Source organism: Buteo buteo, chromosome 24 (genome assembly GCF_964188355.1).
Source record: "Buteo buteo chromosome 24, bButBut1.hap1.1, whole genome shotgun sequence".
Lineage (NCBI taxonomy): Eukaryota > Metazoa > Chordata > Aves > Accipitriformes > Accipitridae > Buteo > Buteo buteo.
The window spans coordinates 12,138,093-12,164,971 of NC_134194.1; the positions used below are offsets into that span (position 1 = coordinate 12,138,093).

The following is a 26,879-nucleotide window of genomic DNA, read 5'->3' on the forward strand; positions in this document are numbered from 1 at the left end:
CCAACATCCCAGCCCAATATTGAAACTCAGACACCAGGAGACTCAAATGGACAACACAACACTAAATTATTTGAGCTCATCAAACCTGAATGCTGTACTAAAAATCTAATTGAAATCTCACTCTGCTGCTCAGACAGCTGATGCAGCATGACCTACCAAGGTGAGGAGACTCCTGAGGAACCACAAACTCTTCGCAGCAGAATCATTTCCAAATAAAGACAGAAAAAGAGGCAGCGAGATGAAGCAAATTCTTACTGCTAAAATAAAGAACTTCAGTACTTTCAACACAGCAGTTCAATGACCACTTTTCTTAAACCAGATGATCAGCCCAAACACAGCTGCGACTGGTTTGCTGACTTGCAGTGAGCTGGCCAGGTGTCACAGGCAGCACCACCCTCTCCCAGACAAAATCCGAATTGCTCAGCATTGCCTCACAGGCCTTATTCAGGTAACCACAGTCCTCTCCTTTCGTTCACAAATTCTTTTTTCGAGCTGAAGGACCTGCGCTTTCCGCATATTAACACAAGGAAACAGCTGTGGACACCTGGATGGACTGTGATTTGCTACAAGGGAGGCCCAGACACTGTGCTTACTTATCAAGAAATGTGGCTTGACAAGTGCTCTGCATTGGGTTAGGCACTCAAGAACATGCTTCTAGACTTCAGCAGGTCAGGGACTTTGGCTGACCACAGTTTGCAATGAAAACTGGTAAAGTTGCATAATGTGACCTCTGAAGTATCTGACAGCATCTCTACAGTTGCCACCATACCATCAGCAAACTAAGCGTTAACTTGACGCTAAGTAAGCATCCAAGCTGCCTTTACCCTCACCCCAGGACTTGCTGGCAGGCCAGCATGAGCTCATTTTGGTTGGAAGCTCAGCTGATATCCTAGCTTTCTTACCAGTCTACAACACTTTACGGGGTTATATCACTGCTGGCTGCCTGCCTGGAGAAAGCCTTCCACTGGGGCAGGAGGAAAAGCCAACTTTTCTTCATTGTTTATTCCTATCCTGCCTTTATTTGGAGTCAACAGCTTATTAGACTGGGATTTTAATCAGGATGTGGATTTGCTCAAGCAAAAATGAATTCAGAGCTCCTAAGGGTAATAAAGCCATGAGATTTGAGGGCACACCATGCTTTATTATACCCTTTGCAATTGAGGGAAGGAGCATTTCTCCCAACCGATGAGCTCACTCCCATTTTGCTGAAATGCAGATCTCCCAGGAGTCTGGAAAACTGTTTCTTGCACATCCCATTTGAACAGCAGAAAGGTCTCTGGGGGTATCTCCTCACCTACTTGTGGAAAGCAGAAAAGATGAGGAAGCCCACAGGAATGGGAGCTCCTCAGCATCTATAAAAACACTGTCTCAGTAAAGCTGGCTTCCTCTCTCCTTGTGAATATTCCTTGTCCTTTACTCCGACAGCCCCATCCCACCGAGGTATTCTGTTGGCCAAAACCATCACAGATCTTGGTCTCCGCCAATAACTAATCCAGTCCCTGCTGTCCTAGGGATAAAAAAGACACCAGAAAACATAACTCAGGTGCTCTCCTCAACTAACAACAAAAGTGCAGATTTTGAAAGGTATGAACAGTGCAGTCAGCCACCCAGAGATGGTTTTCACAGGGACTGGAGATGATGAGGCACCAAGCTCCTACAGCCATCCACACATCCCTTTCTCAGGTGCTTTTGGAAGACACTTTCAATGATTAAGACAGTTCTGAAAACATTGCACTTGGTCTGAAGTTTCCCCTCCTGGCCTGGCACTGCACCATGTCCTGCCAGGAGCAGCCACCATGAAGCAGCAGCCCAAACAAACCCAATTTTGTCCCGGTAGGAGCCATCCCATCACCCGCTCCAACAACCCTCGGTCCTGCAGAGGCTGCTCTGAGGACAGGCTTTTCCCCAGCCCGGCTGTGTGGGTGAGGGCATGTGGAAACAGTTATTTCATGGGTCTTCTCCAGCTCTGATTTCTACGGTCCTTCAAAGAAACAACACAGAGAAACCACCAGCAGGCCTTTTCCGTGGAAAAAGCGAGGAGATCTCCAGGGGCTGCAGCTGGTGCTGCCTCGGGGACGTGTACCCACGGGGACGTGTACCCACGGGGAGCACCGCTGGGGACGGAGGGGACGCTGCCGCTCCGATCCCGCTCCACCGTTTCCTCAAGGGGTGGGGAGAGCTGAGCAGATGGCAGGGAGGCGGCGGGCAGCCAGATCCGGGAGGGGGGCTTCGCAACCCCATCACGCGGGCTGGGCCCCTGGCCAAAACCAACAGGCAGAGCTATCGAAATATTTACAGCCCTTCCCGGGCCAGTGGCGGGGTCTGCACCATGGAGGGGAACTAGCTGACTCGGTGAAACCCAGGAACCGGCGGCTCCCCTCCCTCCCTCCCGAAAGGACGCCTCACCCTGCCCCACTCCCAGCCCCAAGAGCCTCCATCGCTTGCCCCGCTCCAGCCTACGTTGCTGCACGTGTGTCACGTCAAACCCCGCGGCTAGGTCCGACACCTGAAGGCAATGGGCCAAGCTGGCCTTTGGAAGAGGCAGAAAACACCGGGGCTGAACCCTCCTTAGCTTCATTTCAGCTACAGGTCAGGGGAGCAGTGGAGCATAGCTGAAAATTCACGCCCATGCTTCTGAAATCCTTGAGACACAGCTCATGGCATTTGTCCTACAAGAGCAAGGCGAGAGGAGAGGTACGGAGCTTTCGGGGTCACTCGAATACCCTCAAACCCCTGCTTTCAGGATTAAAAGAGCCCCACGCACGCACCCTCAGCCCCCCATCACTCCTCTCCCAGGCACCAGCTCCCCTGCCCTCGTGCCATGAAACCACGCTCCCATGCTGCAGCAAGCCCATGTTATGGAGCAGGAGGAGCTCCTGGCTGGACAACCTTGTCAGAGCCTCAGCAAAGACCAAAGCAAGAAGACAAGACCTGCCCTCCGCTCCTGGGGAGGTACAGAGGCCACAGGGACAGTTTTGGAGGTGCAGGTAGATCTTGTTTAATGCCGGAGGAGAGGAGCACTTCACATTAATGCCAAACACTCTCCACACTCCCGTCCCTCAGAGGGCAGAAATGGATCAGATCCTTCACAGAAAATGGAAATCTGCAGGCACAAAAGGCTGAACTCCGACAGACACTGTGAGGACTGCGCTCCAAAACTCCCTGGGCTCCTGAAACTCCCTACAAGTAATTGGTCACATACCAACTACTTAAAAATTACCAGTTGAGAAGTTTACTATCAGGACCACCGCTGCCCAAGATTCTCCTTGGTTGCATTAGAAACCAAGTGCCCCAAATAGAAATACACAGATGGAAAAAGGCACAGGGGATCTTGCAGCCTGCCTGGCCCGGCATCCCAAGCTCGGTCCCCGTGGTGTCCCTCCGGCATGACCCCGTGCCTGCCACCGCATCGCTGGAGAGGCAGCTCGGAGGGAGAATGGGCCAGTGGAAAGCGGGACCTAAAACCCTCGTAAGGAAACTGTCAAAAAATGACAGGTTGCTAAAAGAAATGCAAATGGCACCTGGCCAACCGTAACAGAGCTGTCAACGAGAGCTGCCAGTCAGCTCACGTGGCAGCGAGGGCTCTGCAGCCCTGGGGGGAAACACGCTGGCAACTCGCAGCGGGCAAATGCCAGAGGGAATCTGGGACATTCCTCCTGGGCAGGAGAGTAACCCGGGCAGGGAGCGAGCTCCAGCGTCGAGCATCACCAGAAGAGCAGGGAGGCTGAAGGAGCCAGCTCAGACACACATCCAGAGCGGTCGAAGTTGCACGGACCAGAACACGAGAACAGAGGGGATGGGAAGCCAGCGCAAATTATCTCTATCTGAAAGGGCAGCCAGAGATTTAATTATTATTTTTTTTTTTTCCTCTTGAAGAAACAAAGTAGCAAGCATAAGCCCTGGGAGCTGTCAGACCTCAGAAGTATTTTTCCAGGGACTGATAAAGAGCCTCAGTGCTGCAGATAGCAATGGCTCCTGGTGACTTCCACCGCTCGAAGGGACCGAGGACTCTGGAGTCCTTCAAAAGCCCTCAGTCTTGTACCTTCCCCGAGAGGCACACTGTCCCATGCAACAACATGGCTAGAGAGGGATGATTCAAGCAGCTGACTTGAGGCAATGGAATTAAGAACAGATACTAAAAAAAAAACCAAAAAACAAACCAGAAACAGTTTCCCGTTCTTGAAACATGAGGCTATGTGACCTCCTAGAAGAATCGCTTCTGGACTCCTTGCATAAACACACTCCGGACATGCACAAAACACAACCCGGGAAGCAGCCTGGACTGCTGAAGTTTGAGTAGGAAGAAGGCAGACTGAAGTTGCAGGAAAACCTAGAGCTACACTTTTGGCCTCTTTCCTCCCACAGGAGGAATTTTCCCAAGTTTTCCAAGGAGACTTGCAAGGCATCCTGGTGGGGGGGTGGAGGGCACACATAAAGCCCACAAGTAAGGCTTTGGGGAGAGGGCAGCTCCTGGCTGGCCTGGGAGCTCTCTGCCTGGCACCCAGCACACACGGCTGAACGAAGCAGCAAATCCACCCCGAGCTCAGCACTACCCAGCTCCCCCAGCTTGAGCCCAGGAGCAGCACACCCACGCTGACACTGCCCTGCAAGCCCACAACCCCCCAGCAGCCCTCCCTGGGTCGCTCTGCAGCGATCCCGGCGCTTCCTCGGTCCGGAGCATCCCCATGCCCAGAGCTCCCACACACCGAGACCCTCCCAGAGGCAGGTGAACAACAGCAGGGTGGAAAGTAATGTCACGGTCGCGTGGAAAGACACTTCCACGGGGCTGCAGGGACACGCAGCTCTGCCCACCCGCCACCGACGGGCATCAGCGTAGGTCCCCAGCCACTCAGCAGAGCTCCTACAGCAAAGCCAGACATAACAGCCTCCAGCAGAGGCAGAGCTGTCTGCAGAGCTGTTTCCAATGGGTTTGAGCCTGTGTGGTCTTGGGTCCAGGGAGACTACGCACAATAAACCTCTCTGTGGAAAACTCCACATATTTAAAGCATCTTTCGCCAGGAGAGGGGAAAAAGCATCAGTCTCTCTATTCCACACGCGCTTCCCCACACCCCAAAACATGGGGAAGCAATGTGAGAGCCTTGTACCCTGGCTTCAGCTGCTGCCACGAGAAAGGAGCGCCGAGAAATTCAAAGGGGCAGAGAAACCGAAGCAAGCTGAGCGATCAAGCCAAGCCAAAGTGGGGTTTAATATAGAGAAGGGAGTGGGAAATTGTAAGAGGAAAAGAAAAAAAAGGAGGGAGGTGGCTGGAAACAAAGAAAGTTCTTGGCGGCGAGCTGCTGTGCTTGGCCCCTCTCCACCAGCCTTCTCCACCGCAGGCGTGCAGGGCTGGGGAGGGGAGTGCGGGGCTCTTGCGCCGTGGGACACCAAAGCTTGGAGTGGGAGAGGGACAGCCAGCCCCCTGCTCCATCCCTGGACACCTTGCCACCCCCTTGCTCCTGCTCTGTGGACAGGGGTTGTGCCAGTTCAGACGACACTGGGAAAGTCACGGAGAAGCGATCCCAGTGGTAACCGCAGGGCGTCAGGGATGCTGCTGCGGTCCCTCTGGTCTAGCAGAAGAGAAAGGCAGAAGCAACAAGTCATTGCTGCAGGGAGGAGCTGGGTAATGGGGTTACAGGCAGCAAAGGACAGGCACAGCAAATAACCCAAACTAAACTGCCCACGCACCCAGGACTACAAAGCAGCCACCTCCCCTCGCTCCAATCCATCCCTTCAACTGTACCCTCCCTAAAATCCCAGCGAGTGACAGCTCTTCCCACTCCGCTGTTGTACAGGTCGCCAGGGCACAGCGCTGCCTGAGCGCTCAGCCAAAGCTGCCGAGATGAAAAGTGCACGCGCGCGGGGTTACGCGAAGCACGGGAAGCCCAAGGACAACCCATGGAGCCCCACTCAGCCGTGGTGCAGACCCCTCAGTCGTACAACACGCGCACCCGCTGGTTTGCTCTGAGTCACACTGAAGATCAAACATATGGATTCATTTGTTTCCTATTTCCCACTGCTACGTGAAACAGCCGGAAGATAGAGATGCCCTCCAAAGCAAAGCTGAGAGGGGATCAAGGTCACCAGACCTCCGAGCAGGCAGCAGCAGTGGATGGCCTGGGTGCCGAAGTTCACTGCTGGAATGGAGTCTGAGCACCAGCCTACCACACAGAGCTGCATCCACCTCAGTGGCCGTGCGCCAGGCAGGATTTGGCCCTTCCACTGAACTGCGACATTCAAGGTTTTCAACAGCCTTAAGTAACGTGACTGGGGAAGAAAAACAAAGGAGAGTTTGCGTTTGAGTGTCGGTTTTCATCCACAAAGCCAACAGCGCTCCCTTAAGCTCCAACTCTCTCGAGAGGCGAGGGGGAAGGAAGGATCGGTCAGCTCTGTAATGCTGTGCAGCAGAGCAGGGCCAGGCACAAGGACGGGTCCACATTTTGACCAGCTACGGGCTCCAAACGCCCTGCCTGTGGCCCGCCTCGAGCAGGAGAGCGTCAGCCAGCTGAGAGGAAACGGGATGAGATACAGCAGAACCACAGGATACAGCAGCAAAACATCACTAAGGATGCTGAGAAAGCCCTCAAACCTCTTGAGGCCACCGATACTCAGAAATTCCTCGCTGCGGCAGAGACTCCAGCTTCCTGGGTTCAGCCTTGCTTCATACATTCTGGGTTTGCTCTTGCTCTCTTCCATTCCTAGTTTAGTTAAGGCCCCTGCATAGATTTCACACTATTCATTTTAACCTCCTGCTCCCTCAGTCTAAACGCACCCAGCTCCTTCAGTTCCGCACAGGACATTCCCACCATACCAAGAGCACAGTCACCCTCCCCAGAGAGCATAGCACAGGGGGAGTCATCCCCTAATGCCCTTTTTAAGCCAAGCAACCGGTATGATTCACAACGGCAGAAATAATGCAGCTGTACAAGGTGATACCGTGCCAGGTCCCCACAGAGGTCTGCTCCAGCTGGGCAAGTCAGGACCAGGGGACCATCACACAGGTCCACGGGGGACACGTTCTTCAGAAGACATCTTCTCGTCTATATGTATAGGGCACTGAAGAACCACTGAATCTGCAGATCAGCAGCTCTCATCCTCTTGCCATTCGAGCACTCTTCTCTGAATGCTCCGTAATGAATTCCAGATAAGCAATGGGATTGGGTTGGACAACAAAGGAAACCACGAACGGCCTCACCACTACAAGGAACAGGAGCAGAAAAGACACCTACCATCACGTCACAAATTCCACATCAAAAATGTAACACACTTACTTTTTGAATGTGGTTTTCATCAAACTTGTTTTAAAATATCTAGAGATGCTATCAACTAGGCACCAGATTCCAACATGCGCTGTTAATTACTTTTGCAATGCAGCTGCCACAAATGAGGTGGTTCAATATGCATGGGTATTCACCCTGTTTAAAGTTTGCAATCTTGTTAACTGAGCTTGCAGAATAAATATAGGCTGCACACTTTGTTTAAATTTCCCTTTTTCAAAGTGATACATGTGTGCATGGAGGCTGGGAAAGGAAGTCCTGCAAGAGCATAGTCCAAGTTTCCCAATAAACTAACACAACCAAAGAGCACGCTGCTCTCTCTTTCCTGTCGGACATATATATACAATTTTGCTTTGTGCTCTAGAGCAACCATTTAAAACTATATGAACTATGGAAATGTTCTTGGTGGACAGGTTGTAGAAATGAAGGCGCGATTCAACGGCATCGTTATTAACACATAGAACAACACACACAAATTGCAGCTGTATTAAAATGAAAGGTCCTGAAGGTTGCCTAGGGGCAAAAAAACAACCAAAATCTGGATTTAGTAGGAAAAAGCTTTATTTTAGGGCTTCTACTAGAGAATAACAAACACAAAACTATAAAAAGATCCCGTGTGAAGTCCTTTAAAGGAAAATTTAGTCTGTTTCAACTATGGCTTTGTTTTGGGTCTTTTCTGAATAAACATTCATTTATCAGAACTTGAGACTTGGCCAGACCATAGAAATGACAGTCTGCTACTCTGTCGCCCAGAATGATTATTTTTAAACTTTGCTTTTGGACTTTGCCTTTTCAGATTTGCAGTATGGCCCTGAAGCCCTCGCCGGCAGCATCCCTGAGGGGCATGAGCTGTAATCACTTAACGTAGGATCGTATGGGAAATGTCACTGCAGGGTGACCCTTCAGCCACTGCCTGAAGGATGGGAGTCCCCTTCTTCACTTGGACAAGAGGCTGCTGAGATCCCGAGCTGGGTTGTTCTCTCTTGACAACATCAGAGCAGTGCATCCTGCAACAAACACCTGCAAAAAGATCATTTCTCACTGCCCCTTCCAGGTACTGCCCATGAAAAAACTTGAAGATACAAGCAGCACAAGTGGAGCTGAAGCAGCCGGGGTTAGCAGCCCAGGAGGGGTGCCACCGCAACACAGCATGATATGGTTTCACAGCCGGCAGAGCAAATTCAAGGCTCCTATCGCTCAGGGCAAGCAGCTCAGTTACCCTTCCCCTCTCGGCCCTTCCACGTGTGTGAGTGGAGTTGGTTTGACAAGAACGGGAGCAGATATGTTGGCCTTGCACCATGCCAACACCACGGCAGCAAGAGCCTTCCAGAAGCACGAGGCTGACTGCAAGGAGAAAAGGACGCAAGGGGAGAACAGCCCTGCTAATTGCAATTTAGCCTAACCCCTGTAGTGGCGCTCACTGCGGTACCCACCAAAGGGTTTAATGTCTCACTAAGGAGGAGAGCAGTCAAGAGGCCATTGCCATTTCTCCTGTCCCCCAAATGCCCCTGAACACGCCTGAGCTTCCTTTGAATAACACATCCAGCGCCTCCCACCCTCAGGTCAGGTACCAGGCTGTCACCAGGGTAAGGAAGACAGACGGAGCTCGGACAAGCACACTGTTGTCCTGGCGTATCCTTCCAGGGGAGTGCAGCCATCAGTCGTACTGTGAGAATCAAGGAGACAGCAGCACACCGGACTGATGCTCCCTTGCACTGGGATTTGAGGCAGGGCCATTCACAGGCACACATTCAAGGGCATGAGGCTGCGTTTGGGTCCCCAGTTAAATCCCAACACTCAGCTCAGCACACATTCGAGCTGGCAACTGGCTACCCAAACCCTTCCCAGCACCTTGCTGGGTCCTTGCCCAGCCCAAGCCCCACAGTTTGGGGGAATATTGTGTCTCCTGCTTCATATCAGAGATCCAAAAGAGCACAAGCTTTTGTCTTGGGCAACACAACTCTTTTTGTATTGATTACCAGGGTGATGAGCAAACCATGCTGGCCTGAATAGAACTGGCCTTTCCTACAGCCCCTCCCCATCACAGGCATCAATAAGGACTTTGAAACAGTGGTTTGATCTCACTTTTCTGGGAAACTGGAATTCACGACTTTCTGCTGTGGCCTCACTGCAGCCAACACAACTGCACCTTTGTCCGGCGAAGAAAAGCCTCTCGCCGATGCAGAGGGGAGGCCGAGCCCGAGCAGTACGGGTCACTCGCCGGTCAGGCCAGTGCAGAGGCAGTGGGAAGAAAAGCCGGAGTGCTCCTCCAGCCTCCCCGGGGACAGCGAGTGGCTGCCTCAGGAGATGGAGAAGAGCACATTTATGCTCAGCAATGAGAAGCCAGAGAGCAAAGGTTTAACACATACACTTTGTGGTTGACTCGGATTTGCAGCGTGCCAGTAGATAGTCTAAAGTAAGATGACTCAGCCGTGATTTGCTGCCACTCCTCTCCCTCTCTTTGCAGGAGAAGGAAGGAAAAAAAAAAAGAAAAAAAGGTTTTGATTCCATATAATTAACTGGCTTTGAGAATCTGCCTAGTTCCTATCGATTCCCTCAAATAAGGTGAGCACTCCCATTCACTCCAGCGCTGCCCCGGGGAGGCTGCTGCCTGCAAGTTGCCTGCCCCTCCCTGGGCTCAGCCCCACCGCGAGCCGCACTGGCTTGCGCTGCCAGGTTTCGGTCCAAGACAAGTACAGGGAAAGGTTAGAGGCAAAGGACTCGAGCCACCGGTTGAGGAGGGAGCGGGCGGCCGAGCTGCACGGCTGACTGTCATGAGCTGCGTGCAGCCACCTTCTCCCACCGCCCTGGGAGCTTCTGTTCCAGTGCCCCCACCCAGCTACCCCACCATACATCTCCTCTTTTCAGAAAATACCTCTGTCCCGGTTTTCTAGCCTCACAGGGATTATTTGTGCTATGCCCAACTCCACCCACCTCATCCCTGTGGGTGGAGGGTGAGCAGGGACAGTGCCCAAAACAGAGGGTGTCCAGCACTTCGGGTGCACGTCCCAGCCACGGGGACACAGGTCCTGTGGGGTGTGCAGAGCCCCGAGCCCCAGCAAGGGAATAAGAAAGCCTGAAGGGAGAGCGGAGGAGCAGCCACAGGCGACTCCGTCCCAGCCCCGTTACAGGACCTGACGGCGGTGCAACAGATCCGCCAAGACAAACAGAAGCGTGTGCAGCTCAGCAAACCTCCTCACGTACACGCTCCTCCAGATTGGATGCACAACCCAGCTACGATGAGTAAGTCTGGGATGGACGCGGCAGGAAGGGGGGCACATCTGGAGCTGGGGCCAGGCTCAGCCAGGACTGATAAAGCCACAAGCAGGGCAGGAGAGGAAGAAGGGGTGATAAGGGGTTGGGCAGCAGCAGCCACATCACATCCCTGGATGTGAGGAGGGGGTAACAGACCCCCTTTACCCTCCCCTCCATCCTGGCTAGAGCTGGCCTGCCCTCTGCTTTCCTCTGACTGTTGCTCACAGCCACAAGCCAGCCAGGGTGCCCGGGAGAAGCCCCTGAATCTCCCGAGAGCTCAGGGAGCCTGGCTCTGCCGACACGACACGCTCCAGCCAGAGCGAACACCACATCCTCACAACTCAAATGTGCCATGAACAGCATGTCACTGGGTCACCCTTATCTAAGGCGAATGGGGCGGGGAGAACGTTTTGGGCTTTGTTTTAAGATTGTTGCCAGGATTCACCCCCAAGGTCTCCACGGATGCCTGGAAGCACACCAAAGTTTAAATAATAATAATAATAAAAAAGAAGAAACCCAACCCCTTCAAAAAAAACAGACAAACCCACAACAGTTTGGAAGATGCCCTGGAGCATGCAGGAAGACGCTCCCCGGGCAGCTCACGCAGAAGGGGTGCGGGGGACAGGAGGGAACACCTCCAGGGACGGCGGCACTGGCCCAGGCGCAGAAAGAAGGAGCCGGGTGGTCTCTTGACCCCCGGACTCTGTAGCCAACAGGTTTCCGAGCCCCTCTGCCAAAAGCTGCTCCCTCACTAAAGCAGAGGCACTTCTCGGGGGTGCCCCGGAGACGCCTCCTCCTCTTCCTCCTCTTCCTCCTCCTCCTCGGTGCCTGCTGCCCTGGGAGCCCCTCCAGCAAAATCCCGCCCGCAGTTATTCACGGGCACCTCCCGGCGGGTCCCGCACGGGGCCACCACCGGCGCTGCCCCCCCCCCCGCCCCCGGCCCAGCGCGGCGATGTCCCTGCCCGCCTCCCCCGGTACCGGGGGTCGGGGGAGGGGAAGAGGCAGCGCATCCCCCCCCGGCCAGCGGGATGGAGCACCGGGTGACCCCCACGGGAGTCGCCGGGGGTGGGAGCGGGCAGACCGGCAGCGCTGCCCCGCTCCTCCTCCTCCTCCTTCCTCCCGCCCCAGGGCCGGGTCTCCGGCCGCCGGGACAGCCGGGGGGGGTGGGGGGGGCAGCGTGGCCGCCGGGGAGAAGGGGGGTGTGGGGTGGGCCGGCAGCGCCCGGCCTTTGTTCGCCCAGGGCCCGGCGCGACGGAGCGGAGCGGAGCGGAGCGGGGCGTCCCGAGCCGAGCCGGGTCACTCACATAGTGCTTGTTGGGGACGCGTCGCTTCTGCACGTCCAGCACCTTCACCTCCGCGATGCTCCGCCTGGGCATGCCGCTGCCTCTGCCCCTCGCAGCCCGGCGCCAGCGGCGAAGCGGGGAGCGGCTGGGGGGAGGCACTGGCGCACGCAGCCGGGACCGGAGCCTGCAGCGCCGCGCCGAGCCCAGCCGAGCCGAGCCGCCCGCTGCCGAGGGCGGGAGGCGGCCCCGGCCCGCCCCGGCCTATCCCGGCCGGAGGGGCGGCCCCACCGCCGCCTGCTTAAAGGGGCGATCGGCGCCGCCCGCCCCACGCGTGGCCGCCCCACGCGCGGCCGCTGGCTCTGGGGTGCGCGGCCCCGCGGTGTGTCCGTCCCCCCCCCAGGCCGAGATGGAGAGGGGAGGAGGGCTCGGCTGTGTCTGAGGGCAGTTTTTCAGAGGGGGAGGGGGCTGTGGGGGGGTCCGGGCTTGCCCGTCTTGCCCGGCGCGGTGGGCCCGTGGGTGGGCTGCATCTCACCGGGTTTTGATTCTTCACCCTGCTCTTGTCCCGTAACACCGGCCCTCAGGGCGGTGCTGAGTTGGCCCCGAACAACCTCGTCCCTAAAGGATCCGGGAAGTGAATTGAGCAGAAAAAGGTGGATGCTTGGCTGTTGGTGTGGTTAGATCAGCAGAACTGCCTCCACCAGGACAACCCACGTACTCCTGGAAGCTGGGAGCTGAGCCGCCAGCGCTCCACCTCTCCTCCCCAGCAGCCCACCGGTGGCCTCCTGCCACGCTCCATGCCCACCTCTACCCTTGGGGCAGCGGAGGAGACAAGGCAGTGACCAGGCGCTTCCCTACATCAGCACCACCCATGGCCTCCGTCTTCCCAGCAGCTCCTCAGCACGTGGCGTAACCACAGCTCTCTTCCCCCATTGGGCTTTTAATTACATTATAAAGTTACTCAAAGCTTGCACTGGCAGGTCATTAGCTTTCATATGAATTTAATTTAATCATAAACAACTCATCTCACTCCTTAGCAGCTCCTTAAATGTGGCTCCTTTTTATACTGTTAATTTTGCTACAACCACCCCAGAGAATTAATGGAGGTGCAGGCAGGTTGCCAGGGCTTTACTGCCCCCCCCCTCCTTGCCTTCCCAAAGGGCTCATCTTCATCCTCCTCCCACTCGGCTAAGCCCAAGACCACTGTGCCCCTGCAGAGATAGCTGCAGGAACGATGCTAGGTTGTCTGAAGGGTTCATCGTGCCACCGGTGACCTCCCCGATGCCCGCTGGCATGCTGCCGCAGGGCTGGTTTACTTGTGGACCAGCTGCACATCTCTCCCTTCCCTGCGCCAGCCCCTTTGTCACTCCTCAGTCAGACACATGTTGAAGGTAGGTGGGCGAGAGGCCATGGAGAGGCACCGAAGAGCCCTCCCTCCCTTCTATCAGGAAAGCCCTGACATTGGTGAGGGATGCTGGGGCTGGACCTTGAAGTGCTAATCAAGAGTCAAACCCTGGGAAAGCACAAACAGGCAGCAGAACTACAGCTTTTGATATTGTGCGGAGTGCTCAGGCTTGAGCAGGTGGAGTTTTAGTGGTTTTAAAAGCCCTCAAGGATGCACAAATCCTCCAAAGGATGGCAAGGAAAACATCCAGAGCAGCTGTGCAACATGTTGGTAAGAGAAGTGTACATTGAGGAGATGCAGATGGAGAAAGCGGATTAAGACATGCATGAAACAATTACTGGTCTTCACATGCTGAAAGGAGAAACTAAGGTAGAGAGCAGCTGAGGGCACTGCAGCTGAGCAACACAGAGAAGGATGTAACCTGAAGAGCTGAGGATTGAAAGGCCGGGCAAGGGGATCACAGGAATAACAGAAGCAGGTAATTGGATATGTGAACCACAGAAAGAAGCACAGAAATGCGCTAACCAAAATGCAATAGGTGCTAAATTGCAAGGTGAAGGGAATTAAGTGAGGCAACTGTGTTACTAATGCTATGGCTGTAGCCATCCCTCTTGATTCATGTGCTGGTTTGTTCTGGTTAGCAGCGACTATGGGACTGCCAGGCATGTGAGGAGAGGGTGACTGTGCTCAGGACGCTGGTCACATGTATGCAGAGCTGGTCTGATGTCGTCTGGTAATTTGGTTTTACAGGAGTGCACAGGACACTACATCCCTCAAGCTCATGCACTGAAAACACATAGCCAGATTGATCATCTTACTGCCCACTCCATCTGTACATTAACACAAAGTCCACCATCAAGACACCTTGGACTTACTATCCATGAACTCTAGAATCAGTCTGTGGGGGAAAAAAAATTAATTAAAAAAACCTCTCTGGGAAGAGCAAATTGAGAACATGCAATTCAGAGAGCATTTTGACCTATAGGTGCAGCATCCACAAAGAGGCTAAACTGTGTTTTCTTGCCAGCTTTAGAAGCAGTGATAGCTGCAGCACAGAGCCATGGTGTAGGACAGTGGGGGTCCTGGGCAAGCAGCTGATGAACAGCTGGAGTCCCAGGTGCCACCAGCTGCAACACCCCCCGCACGCAGGACCCCACACAGCACACCAGCAGGGTGGAAGAGCCGTCCTGGTGGCCAGCACAGTAAGGACCAGCAGCAGAAGTAAAGTGTGAGAACAAGCAGGGAAGTCTATGAGATGGCTCCGAAAGGACCCTCATCCCTACTCATGTTTCTGTCACCTCATACTGGCCACAGACTCGAGGGGACAGAAATCCTTACTCCGGACTGTCACCTTAGCATGGAGGCAGATGGTGGATTTGGTGGGGGGACGCAAGTTCTGCCCATTTTTACAGCCGCAATGCCACAATGCACCGCAATGCACTCCCGCTCCACAAGGCCATCCCCAGCCACTGTGGAGTGCCATACTGCTGTGTACCTTCATCAGCGACCTTCATCAGTGACCTTCATGCTGGCTTCCCCCTTTGCTTTAATCCTGGCTCCACCGTCACAGTTGGGAACCCACAAGAGACAGAATGAACACCACACCGTGACACTTGGAAGGACACCTCACTCCTGAGCTTGAAGCATCCCAGACAGACACACACGGTGCTTTGCTTGGGGAAACTTTCTGCCCACCCTCCCTTCTCAGGGGTGCATGAAACCTTTGGGCATTCCCTTGCTGATAAATCCATTTCCCTGTGCCACAAGGTCCCCACATGGAGACGTGTGACATGGAAAGCAAAAGGAGAACGTATGAATGAGCTCTTACAGCATCTTGGACCTACCTGCTCTAGGGACCAGACCCTGGTCTCCTGCCTTCACCCTTCCAGCTCCTTTCTGTGTACTGCCCTCGATGTGGCCCCATGACTGCCACACACTGCTGGGCTGTCCGACCGTTCCTTTATAACTGGTATAAATCATGTGTATCAGACAGCCAGCTTGTTACACGCGGGGCGTTATTTTATCCATGTCTTCCAGCATAAACCCACTTCAGGCCTACGAACGCTGGCAGAGAGCCAAGCAACTGCACAAAATCAACTGGAAACGCTTAAGCATCGGCATCGCTTCCCCTGCACCGTAACCTGCTCAAGTGACTCCATTGCTCCCGGACCCCAACAGCACCAGGCCCTGGCTGCAGCCTCACAGCTTACGAGCACCCAGGCACACGCAGAGGTTGGAAAGAAATGCAGCTAACGCAGCAAAATGGCTCCTGTGTTTAATTAACGAGTCTGATGAGAGCTGTTGAGATGAGCGGAGCGCGGCTTTGCACGCTGACCTGATCGCCTCCCGAGGGAGGCACGCCGGGAAGCCGGCTGTGGAGATGTACAGCCTGGTGTGGGCTCTATTGCACCTCAGTAATTTATCAAGGAAACTGCCAAGCATTTGCTAAGGGAGCCCACATGAGCGGTTTGTGATTGACCGGGGAGTTCTGTGCTTGGCCCGCACCTCTGGCGGCGTGGCTGCCGGAGCAGCAGAGATCTGGCAGCAGCACTTCCTACAATGAGGTTAGGTGGTACAAGGGTACACGTGCAACTGAGGAGAGTTTTGGGATAAACAAGTCATCTCCTGCTGCCCTAACCAAAGGTTGAAATATTGTTAAGCCAAAGAAAATAACTATATGGGAGAGCTCATCACTTGCTCAAGAGTCAAGATCTCCTCGACCCATGTGCACTCTCCCTTCTCTCTGTCGGGGTCAGTTGAGGAATTTAAAGCAAGAGGGCAAATGAATTCTGAAAAGCCAGCCGTCAGCTTGGACATGCAAATGGGTTTCCGCTTGGCTGTAAGCAGGCTCCAGCTGTTTGGGCACAGCTGGGCCGTCCCTGAGGTCTGTCAGGTGTCAGAGATGGAAAGGAATGAGAAAGCAGTGCCCCACCATCAGCCCTGAATGCAAAGGAAATACTATCTGCAGTCATTCTGGCATAGAGAGTCCAAGCAGCAGCTTGTTTTTTAATTTAAGAATTAGGAGTGTGCGCCAGGTGGCTAAATGTTCCCAGTCCTCCCCTGTGTACAGAAAAAAAAGCATCTGTCTTCCCCAAGTTCCCTCACAAGTATTAGTCAAAAATGATGCTCCTACCACACAGAGGGCAAATCTTTCCAGCTGAAGCCCAGCAGAGCAGTGGTTACCCATTGTATCACTAGGGCTGGATTGCACTTATTCTTAGCCACCACCAGGAATGATTCTCCACCGATTTGACCCAAGTATTGCAGGTTTTAGCTGTGTGGTATGGATGTCACCCATCACAGTCAGCCTGGCAGCAGAGAAGCAGACCCCACGGAGGGGATGCTCAGTCCTCAAATGGAGGAGGCTGACCTGGCACACGTGTGCCAGTGGGCAGGGGAACCCTGGAAAGGAGGAGGAGACAAAGTACTGAAACACTGATGAGAAGCAGAGATCTGGTGAAACATGTGTTATAGCTATAGTGAATGACGAATCCGAGAAAAAGAGCGAGCAAACATTTCTGTGCAACGGGACTGCTCAGCTCCTGCTCTGCGCTTGTGCAGGCAGCTGCTGGGCTCAGGAGCCCAGGGCCACTGCTTCAGTGTGCGTGCCATCTAGTGAACGAGAGAAAGAAGAGCAAACATCGCCCCTGCATCCATTGCAAGCCTGGAAACAGGGCCCAGGGGAGTCCCAGTGGGTGTCTGGGAGGGCAGGTGGGGTGCCAGGGCAGTATGTCTCTGTCATCCAGCCCCATCCTACCCAGGAGAGGGGCAACAACAAACCCCATCAGCAAGGCAGAGCCACCAGCCCCTGGAGAGGCTTGGCTTGCTCAAGCCCTGGGTAGTTTGGCATTTGGAGAATTAAACCAGCGGCCAGTGCAGCAGAACACACAAGAGCCAAATGGCTTAACAGGGTGCAGATGACTCCTGAAGGACAGCAGTGCTCACCTCCAGCTGTCCTCCCGCAGCAGGGGAGGGAGGGAGGGAGAGCCGATGCAGCCCCAGCTCCATGACTTTCCCTGCCTGCCCTGCTTTTTCTTCCCCCAGAGAATTTCATCATCCCCATCACAGCAGGAACACTGCAAAAGCCTTTGGGCAGCTCCGAGGAGCTTGGAGCCTAGACATGACAGGACACACAGCTCAGAGAAGGTAATGAGGAGAGCTGAGAATGCCACAGCTGCTGCAGCACCAGTAACTTTCCAGGGCTGTCATCCCTATTTTTAAAAATTAAGAAAGATTTTAACTTTTGCTCTGTTTTCAGCATTGCACCAGGGTGGAATGGTAGATAATTATTTCTGGAATACACAGTACTTTCAACATGTATTTACAAATGTAAGTATCCTCACAGCTGAAGCTCCCCTCAGGCACTGCCAAGGACATGGAGATGAAGTTAAATACTCCCATGGGATCCTCTGCTTCACTGGGATACATTGAGTGAGGCCATTTTTGACCAGCGTGACCCAGGAGACAGTGCAGGCCTGGTACATGAAAATGAAGGAGATGGCTGAGTACGTGCCCTCAGCTACTTCATTTCTTACTATCTCGCGGAATGAGGAGACAGGCACCCTCATGCCTTGTTCTTGTCCTTCTCTCACCACAGTACTGTCCGTTTAAAACCCTACCAGCAACAACCTACAGTACCAACTGCCTCTGCCTTTCAGCACCTCATGTCTGAACTCAGACTGCAATATTACCTAACCAGGGTGGACACTAATAGCAAGGTCATTTCCAGCATGAAACCTAAGGCAGAAGTTGGCAGGCTCCAGAGCAACCTTCCAAAAAACGACGGGAAAACTACACCAGCTCCACAGGATCACATCAAAGCTGCCCTTGCACACTGCGTGTCCTTCCTTGGAGTAGGGCATCTAGATGAAAGAAATCATAACTAAACCAGCAGGTAAAAAAATCTCTGAGCAGAAAACAAAGACCACACAGGCCCTGTGGTTGGTTACAGAGATGGTGGGAGCTTTTCTGAGCAATCCGAGGGAGTAAGCAGAGGTCTCCCCCTGCAGTGACTGCAGAAAAGGTGATTTGTATCTTGGCCCCATAATGCATCCCCAGGATCCAAGTGCTCCTCAGCCAAGGACAGCATGGGAGGAGGCAGGGAGGCATCCCTCGGACCTCCTTGTCCCACCAAAGCAAGGGAGCTGAGGCATTTGTCTGAGATCTTCTGTTAAAGCCAGGCAAGCTAATTAAAAAGGAAGAAAAAGCCATGCCTAAGTGGCTTGCACTCCTCAGGCGACAGGATGCAATACTCCTCTTCACCAAGCAGGGTCAGCCGAGCACTATTTTAACACACAACGAAGTCATCGAGGGAACTGCTGCTTCACTTAAAATCTACCAGAGTTTCAGCTTCATAGCAAAGATGTTACTGCCACTGAGCTGCAGCATGCAGCAGAAGTGTTACTGAAGCAACTACCTCTATTTTAAAGAGCTGGAAGTTCAGCCTTGCAAGGTTCACATGCCAGAACTGGCTCTGGAGGTTTCTCTAAGTCAGCAAAACCCTGACAAGAAGCAAAACTGGTATGAGGCCACAGCCAGTGATCAGGCAGGAAATCAGACACATACCCAGGTTTCTCAGTCTGTTACTTTATTAGAAGGGTCTTTACATCATAGTGGTGGCCCCACTGAAAACACTTTACAAAATATTAAAAAACCCTTTTAATTCAAAGCCACATTTTAAAAAATGGCATCCCATCCCCCCTCAAAACCAATCTGGGTTTATTCATGGTTCCTTCTGAAGAGGAAACAACAAGAACATCCTCTTTTGAGAGTGGGGGAAAAAAAAATATAACCACTCTGTAAACACGACATTCAGAACATGTGCCCCCCTGCCCTCTTGCAGGAGAGGGACACGGTACTAGAGACCTGGCACACCCAGAGAGGGAACAGAGAATAGGGAAAGGGCAGGGGACAAAATCATTCCCACCCTCTGTTAGCAAAAGCAAAACTATGTTGCTAGCTCCTGGCTGCAAATAAGCTGGACTGGAGAAAGAGACAACTGATTTACCATGGGGGCATCCCATCAGCTCTTTAAAAGCCCCCAGAAGTAGTCTCCTTCCTCATGGCTGCACAATATCCAAAGAGAGCTGACACTCCCTGGGCTGGTGAAGAGGGCAGTCAGAGGTATGTTACGAACAGCGTGCTGCAGGACATCCTTCTGCAAGTCATACATAACCCATGAAGGACGGGCACCGGCTACAGATTTCTGTAACAACAACCATTTCATAGAATAGCTCCAGCCTGACCCCATGGGACCGGGAACAAAACCACTGGGGCTGCTATAACACAGTTCTAATGCAATTAAAAGGCTCAAACCAGCACATTGTCCTGGTTCAGGAACAACCCTCTGCATTCATTAATTTTACATCAGCTCCCCAGCCAGCACTATCATATCTGACAGGCACAGTCAATGCTTTTCGAGATGGGACAGGCAGCCTTCCTAGGAGGACAGGCTAGTTACTGAAAAGCTGCTATGCAGTCTTTTTGCAAAGGGTCCCAGCCCTTAGACATCCATCTATTAATAGAGACATTAATGGTATGGATTCAGAAGAAACTTGGAATGGCCCAAATAGATATAGTCTTGCTAGTTTGCAGAAAGCTTATAAATATGTATTATGAACTCTAAATGGGTAGTAAATGCACTCCTCAGATAAAGAGGTGTTGAAGACCTGGGGGCTGACTCCTTCAGCTAGATACCTAGAAGCGTAGCATACCACATACCACCTTTTCCTGAATTGCCAGTATGTCTCTAAATCAACATATAAGACTTTAAAAATAACAACTTTTTTTTTTTTTTTTTTTAAGCAGCGGCACTTTTTCTTGCTAGGGAAGCAGGCCCAAAACAAACAACGTTGTCCACAGATCAACGGAGAAAAAAAAACTTCAGTGCTACCTTACACCTTTTGGTTGTATAAAGAAGAAGGTGCTGCCCGGTGAGGTCCCTGTCCCCCTACCCAGGTCTGTGCTCTGGGTCCTACCCAGCAGCTCAGCCAAGCACTGCCTTGTGCAGGGGGAGGCAGGCAGAAGGCAGCCCAGCTGAGACACATCATCATGGAGCAGAAAGGACAGAGGGCTGGACCTGCCACTGCTCTGTCACTCTGCAGCGTGACTCCAACCTGAAAGCCAGGAGAATCATCCAAGAAACTGTGGCACATCATAAGAAGATGAGACAGTGGGGAAAGTGATGCTGGGAGTAACAAGCCACCGGGACCTGTCTTTGCATCTCCTCTTCCCTTGCATCCCATGTTTCAAGACTCCTTTATTGCTTCCAAATGATGCTTTGCATCCCATAACCCTGACTACAGTGGCCAGGCTGGCTGACCCACATGGCCCACACATATATAGCACTGAAAAAAAAAAAGAAAATCTCAAGCACATGTGTGATCATGAGAGCTCTGGCAATAACACCGTTCGGCCCCTGACTTGTCCTTACCAGAAGGCACATGACTGTGACCGATACCTCACTGTGTCACCGCAGGACTGAGCACTGTTACAAATCTTGCCCTCTGCACATACACATACACTTTTTTAAGACACAAAAGCCTGCAGCCAGCTGAACAGTTTAATTATGCCATAGTCCAGTCTCTGCTAAGATAGTGTTAGCTAGGCACCAGAGGGACTGCGGTGCCAGCAATCTCAGCAAATGAAGAAGCAGAAACATCTTTGGAAGGGCATCCAGCTGGTCCCCTTTCTGCATAGTCTGTATGGGGAGGAAGAAAAAAGAAAAAACCCAATCCTCCCTCCTCAAAGGAGGGAAAAAAAAAAAATCACTGTCTCTCCCTTGAGCAAAAAAGGGCCACAGCAGATAGAAATAAATCTAAGGCAAGTGTTGGGGGGACACAGGGCCAAGGTTAGCCTAAGACAATGCCAAAGCTGCTCTGCCGCAGACTAGCCCCTACAGAGGGCTGGGAGGAGGAGCAGCCACTGTGGAGAGGGAAGCTGATAACCCCTGTGCAGAGGGCAGGAGCCATCACCTGTTTCTCCTGTTCAGTGCGGTTATTGCTTCAGTCTGAGCTGACAAGCCTGGTGAGCACCAGGCTCACGTGAGAGGCAATGCATCCAGCTAACAGTGCAAGTACAATCGCAGAAAAGGTCCTGCCTGGCTTCCCAGCCTGGAGCTGTGCTGAGCAGGCTAGCTCCGGGAAAAGCCACTAAAACTTCCAGTCAGCGTACCCCAGTGCAGGACAGAGGCCACATTTATCCCAGACAGAGTGAGGGGACAGGAGGGTGCTGTTGTAAGAAGAGGCTGCCAAGAGGATCTTCCAAGTCCAAGTTGCCCACCTGCAGCCCAGGAGGACACAGCAAATACCAGCTGGTGGCCTGCCAGCTGTGGGGTGTTACGAGCTCTCTGCAGAGCTGAACAGGACGAACTTGGCATGTTTGGTCGGAGATGCTGGCGTCTGTCCATCTGCCTCTTCGCTCAGCTTGAAGAACATCTCCTGCTCACGCTTCTTCTGGTTCAGCTCATCCTCCAGGGCCTTAAGCAGAAGGGAACACACACAAGAGCTGTATTTGAGATTGCACTGGAGCTACGGACACTGTCCCCTCCAACCAGCCAAGCAGGAGACCCTGCCCATGCTGAGGAGACACTACCTTCTTCCGTGGCCTCAGCTTGTCTCGCCACTCCTTCATGTGCTGGTTGTGATTCTCATCCAGGGACTTAAGCTTCTGGGTTTCATGCTCAATCAAGAGGTGACACTTTTCATTCTAAACACAGATCACAAAACAGAACACCCATTAAGCAGCTGGGACTGTAAATCCAGTGATCAAACAGGACTTGCATCACCCAGAGGCATTCAGAGCTCTGAGCTCCAGGGCACATTTAGACACAGCCACAAAAACCTCTCAAGGCAGGGCAATGGGACATCAGGTCTAGTTCTCTGCAGCCACTTCTTATGACATGCTCCCTGCCATGGAGCAGAAACAGCACAGAGACAGCCCCAAGAGACCGAGCCACAAGGGATGGGTACCTGCAGCTGCTGGAGCTCATTTGTATTGCTCTCGCACTGGGCCTGCATGTCCTTCATCTGCGTCTCGTGCTTCTGCTGCTGGTGCAGCCGCTCTGCTTTTTGCCTCTTCTCTTCCTGCTGAGCAAACTGGAAGAGAGAAAAGCAGGTGCCCGTGTAGGCAGTGTTGCTCTGATCTCTGAAGCTGGTTAAGAGACTGGCCGGTTTGCACTATTGTATAGGTAAGAAAGAAAAGCCCTGAGGATGCTTCCCAACACTAGTCGCGACGGAAGCAGTGCTGAAAACCACACTTGATGCCACAAAAAGCAGTAACCTCTGACTCCCTGCAGTGGGTTAGAAATTTGGCAATAATTGTCTTTTTACGACTTTCCTTCTGCCTGTAGGCCAGCGAAGTACTTCACCCCCAAGCCAAGCCTCAACCCTTGTCCCCTTTGCAAGACCTGACCTGTTTTATCTTCTCCCGCTGCTCGGATGCGCTCCCGCTGGAGTGGATGTGAAGGCTCTTCTTGTACATGGCCATGCGCGTCTTCCCTTCGCTTCGCTGGATTTTGGGGAGCCGGGCTTTCTCCTGCTGCTGCCGAATTTTCAGCTGCTCTAACATGCGCTGATTGTATCGCTGCATTTGCTCCCTTTCCTGCAATAGTAGAGGGACAGGTATAAGAGGAGTAGGGACACCTCAGGCCTATAAGAAAGCGCTGAGGAGAACAAAAGAGAGCTGGAGAACAGATCTGGCAGTTGCACGGAGGTGGCTGGTGACAGACAGCTCCAAAGGGACAAGAGGTGAGGGCAGCTACCGAACATGCTGTGAAAGCAGAGGAGAAGGGGACTGGAAGGAAGCAGAAATGACTGCAAGACATGCCAGGCTTCAGTCACTGCTCTGGGAATCCACCATCCCACACACTGGACAGTGACAGATTTCCAGAAAAGCCGCCAAAATTCACAGCTGCTTCTTGTCTCTTAAACACGTGTGGCACAGAATACGTGTCCCAAGCAAGCAGGCTGACCCGAGCGTTATTCTGGTCCCTATCCACTAATAATGACCAAGTCCCTTAACTCCTAACCCACCCTTACTCACTTACAGCCTGGAAGGGAAACACCCTTTCTGGGGACACCCAGGGACCCTGCCAACCAGCAGTGGCGTAGGAAGGTTCTAACTCTTCACCTTTTCATGCTTCCGGAGCAACTCGTGCCTCTGGAGGAAATACTGGTCCTTTAGCTGCTGCTTGACAAGCTGGTGTTTCTCCTGTTGCTGATGCTCTTCGAGATCCCAGATGCACGCCTCGCGGTCTGAGGAAGGGAGAAGGGTCAGGAGACAACCCACCCCGGCCCCCCAGCTTGGTCACACGAAGCATCCCAACCATGAGTGATCCCTATATGCAGGAGCAGTGCAGCAGATGTGGGGGGTGATCGTTCACCTCCTGTTTTCCAAGAGAAATTGGTTGCAAACCATATTGGAGAATCATTTCTTGCAATTATGAAGCCTAATTGGTTCGTATTTGTAAAGAGCTTTGAAGATTAAAGCACTAAGTATTATTATTGTTAAACATTTAGACAGGATCTGGCAAGGCTGTTTTTTCCAAATCCTATTCTGCCAGCTTGCAACTCTGTCACAGCATCTGTTGCGTGGGAAGAGCCAGCGTTGGATAAACCCATCGTTACAGCATTTGCTTTCCTCCTTTACAGCCTTTGCCACCCACCTCTCATGAGCTGCTGCTTTTTGTTCAGGCACTCGCGTTCCTTGTCACAGATCTCTTTTTTGTTCTGGGCGGTTATATTCTTCATGGCTAGCTCCAGGTCCTCCTTCTGCTTGGCCAAAAACTCTTGTTCCTGGAAGAAAACAGCAGTACAACCATGAGCACTCCTTCTGCTGCAACTTGAAAAGCATCTGGTGGTGTTTGAGAAACTGCCAGTCCCTCAGGGAGGAAGGATGCTTCCGTCTACTATGCACTTCCCTGTCTTGGAGTTGTAATCTTCTCTCAGCCTTACCATAGTTTGTTTTTTCTGGGCAAAGTCATCCATCTTCACCTTCATGTTCCCTTTGCGCTGTTGTCGTGGCAGCTTCTCAACCTCATTTTTGACCTTTGGGGAGGGAAATGAGATTTATCAGCAGGTAACTTTAGGCCAAGAACAACCCCACCTAATGTTGCTAAACAGCTGGACCTCAGGAAACACCCAAATATACCACAGAAAAGCAAGAGCTTCCTGCTAAAACACCAACAACTGCTTCCCTCTCAAATTCTGCTATGGAGAAATGCTGAAGCTTTCCTGGAAGAAACAGATGCAGGAAGCCAGCTTTCCTCCATCTTATCCCCATTTTTACCTCCTTCTTCATCTGCTTCAGCTGCTCCAGGAATTTTACGTGGTCCCGCTCCTGCTCCAGGCGAATGCGCTTGGCCTCCTCCCGCCGGCGCAGCGAGTGATCTTGTTCCATCTTCTCAATCTGCTGCTTCTGCTGCCGTTCAAGGTTTTCCAGTTCAGTGTCATAGAACTTCTTCTTTGCCTATAGGGGAAGGGAACAGAGGTCAACCTCAGTGTCCTCTCCGCTTCGTTTCCTTCCAAAAGTTGTTTGGTTTTTTTTTTAAAGAAAAAATAAAATAAAATAAAAAAAAGAGGGGCAGGAGGTTGTCCTTGCATGGACTGAGCCTCTTTACTAAACATAGGGGAGAGAAATTTCAAAATAACATCCCACAAAGCACACAGGGCAGAGCCAGCTCTAGCGTGACTACAAAGCATTTTTTAACTTGTTCTAGTGCTGATGCACTTCAAGCCTTTCTCCTGCTTACATCCTGATTGCAACATCCCACTGGGACCCAGGGCCCTGGGCAAATATTAGCAGGCAGTGAAGCTCAAGCATAACAGTTCTTTCTCTGCAGACAAGGATTTCCAAGTCTGAGGGCACTGCGCTCTGACAGCACCCTTGTGTCCAATCTCTCCCTCCCTGCAAGCTGCAGGGATGGAGCACCCAGGTGTCAATGAGAGCAGGTTGCAAACTGCCCCAGAAAAAGGGTAAAGGAAGTAGGTTTGGGGCTCTTCCACATAGCACTGCATGGTGAATAAATCTCACAAATGAGAAGTGACTTGCTAAGATGGGAATTCACAGACGTGGCATGTCAAGACTGTAGAAATACAACAGAGCACACGAATGAGTGATGGCTCCCAGCCTGCCGCGAGGGGATGGGGTTGCCAGGCGTCGATGCTAGGGGAATTAATAAAGGGGTATTTAAAAGATGGCTCATGAAAGCTTTGAAGTGACTTATCTACAAAATTATTTTACTCCAACAGAAGCTGCCTATAGAAGGACTAAGTATGTAAGCCTAGTTTATCTTTATTCAATTTACACTCAAAGACTTGCCAGATTTCCTGCTGTCACACGCTAGCCACATTGCTTTCTTATTTAAAGGGTTTTTTTCTGTGAAATACAACAGCACTATAAACTGTTTCTCACAGTAGCTGTGAACAGACATACAAGAAAAGATCATTGAAGAGGGAAAGTCCAGAACAACCCTTCCCCTGCTACACCCTGCTGGGCAATGGCAGTCAGTGCTTCCCAAGCTGCAGGCTGCACATGCTTAATGCCCACGAAAGCCTCTGTCCTCCACAAACACATCCCATGCCTCAAATCCCAAAGCGGTTCCTCGGCGGTCCTGCTCCCTCCAGCCACGATGCCCCAGGACTGATGCAACCCAGAGAGCATCGCCCTGCACAAGGGTTTGCGGGGCATCTGTAGATAAGTCAAAACGAGCCGATACCCAGGAGCTTCCCCTTCCCTGCTCACATACCGTCATTTCTTGCTCGAAGCGCCTCAGCATCTGCTCCAGCTGCAGCTGGTGTTTGCTGTTGAGCTGGGCCTGGTTTCGGTGCTCCTCCTTCTGAAGGAGACGCAGCTCCCGCAGCTCCTGGCGCCTGCAGAGGGTTAAAACGGAGGGGGAGAGAGAAACAGAGTCAGACGAGTTCAGAGGCATGTGCCTAAGCAGAGATGGCAGAATCAATAACCAGAGCACTTCAGGAGGGAACGAAAGCTGCACAGCCATCCCGCAGCACCCCACCACTTGCTTTGAGCCCAGGCAGGAGGTAAATGCCAACTGACTGATGCGCTCTCGTGCTCTGTGACACCAGGGCACTGCGAGGAAGCAGGATGCTAATTATGGTAACTGCTGGAAAACTTGTCAGTTTTCACAGGTAAGGCCTGTTAGCATTCACAGCTTCTTAAACAAGCCCCGTCAAAGATCCTAAGGTGATTCTGCAGGCACCGCTCCCCCAGCCAGCACCCAAAATACCTATTCTGTCAGCTGGGTTAGTGCACACTGGTCTTCAGAACACAGCTCAGGCCAAGCTGGTGCTGCTCTGGCCTGGCCCTTGTGCTCCACATCCATTCTTGCTCATGCCTGGGTGACAAAAAGGGCAGTTTTCCCAAATTCTGACCTATCTACCACAACATTGCATCACTCTTCTCATGCAGCTTCATATCCAATAAAAGGGAGCCGGGAGCCTCTGCTCAGACTGTTGCGTTTGAGCCCATTTGCCATGTTTGTGCCCAATGGAACTAGAAATCAGTGATGTACCATGCAAAAGGAACAGCAGCAGCAGTTTCCCCATGCCAGATCCCCACCATGACCTTTGCTGCTGTACACTAGCCTTACACATTAAGTACAACCCTCTCTTCCCCCACCTTGCAGATGGAGCAGGCACTATTTAAAAA

At 52.5% G+C, this 26,879-nt stretch overlaps 2 protein-coding genes across 5 annotated transcripts in view; both read right to left on the bottom strand.

Annotated features, from left to right (window-relative positions):
* The window catches only part of SH3PXD2B (SH3 and PX domains 2B), an 80,377-nt gene extending 68,358 nt beyond the window's left edge, over positions 1 to 12,019 (bottom strand). For all 3 annotated transcript variants that reach the window (XM_075056384.1, XM_075056383.1, XM_075056382.1), the window contains exon 1: positions 11,834 to 12,019. In XM_075056384.1, the coding sequence (XP_074912485.1) occupies positions 11,834 to 11,905 (72 nt within the window). In that variant the 5' untranslated portion in view covers positions 11,906 to 12,019. The remainder of the gene's footprint in view (positions 1 to 11,833) is intronic.
* Positions 12,020 to 18,792: 6,773 nt separating this feature from the next.
* Positions 18,793 to 26,879, bottom strand: part of STK10 (serine/threonine kinase 10) — a 51,921-nt gene continuing 43,834 nt past the window's right edge. For both annotated transcript variants that reach the window (XM_075056943.1, XM_075056942.1), the window contains 9 exons: positions 25,960 to 26,083; positions 24,501 to 24,680; positions 24,167 to 24,259; positions 23,878 to 24,007; positions 23,343 to 23,467; positions 22,626 to 22,814; positions 22,184 to 22,309; positions 21,807 to 21,920; positions 18,793 to 21,691 (listed from right to left, as the gene is read on the bottom strand). In XM_075056943.1, coding sequence (XP_074913044.1) covers positions 21,551 to 21,691; positions 21,807 to 21,920; positions 22,184 to 22,309; positions 22,626 to 22,814; positions 23,343 to 23,467; positions 23,878 to 24,007; positions 24,167 to 24,259; positions 24,501 to 24,680; positions 25,960 to 26,083 — 1,222 coding nt within the window. In that variant the 3' untranslated portion in view covers positions 18,793 to 21,550. The remainder of the gene's footprint in view (positions 21,692 to 21,806; positions 21,921 to 22,183; positions 22,310 to 22,625; positions 22,815 to 23,342; positions 23,468 to 23,877; positions 24,008 to 24,166; positions 24,260 to 24,500; positions 24,681 to 25,959; positions 26,084 to 26,879) is intronic.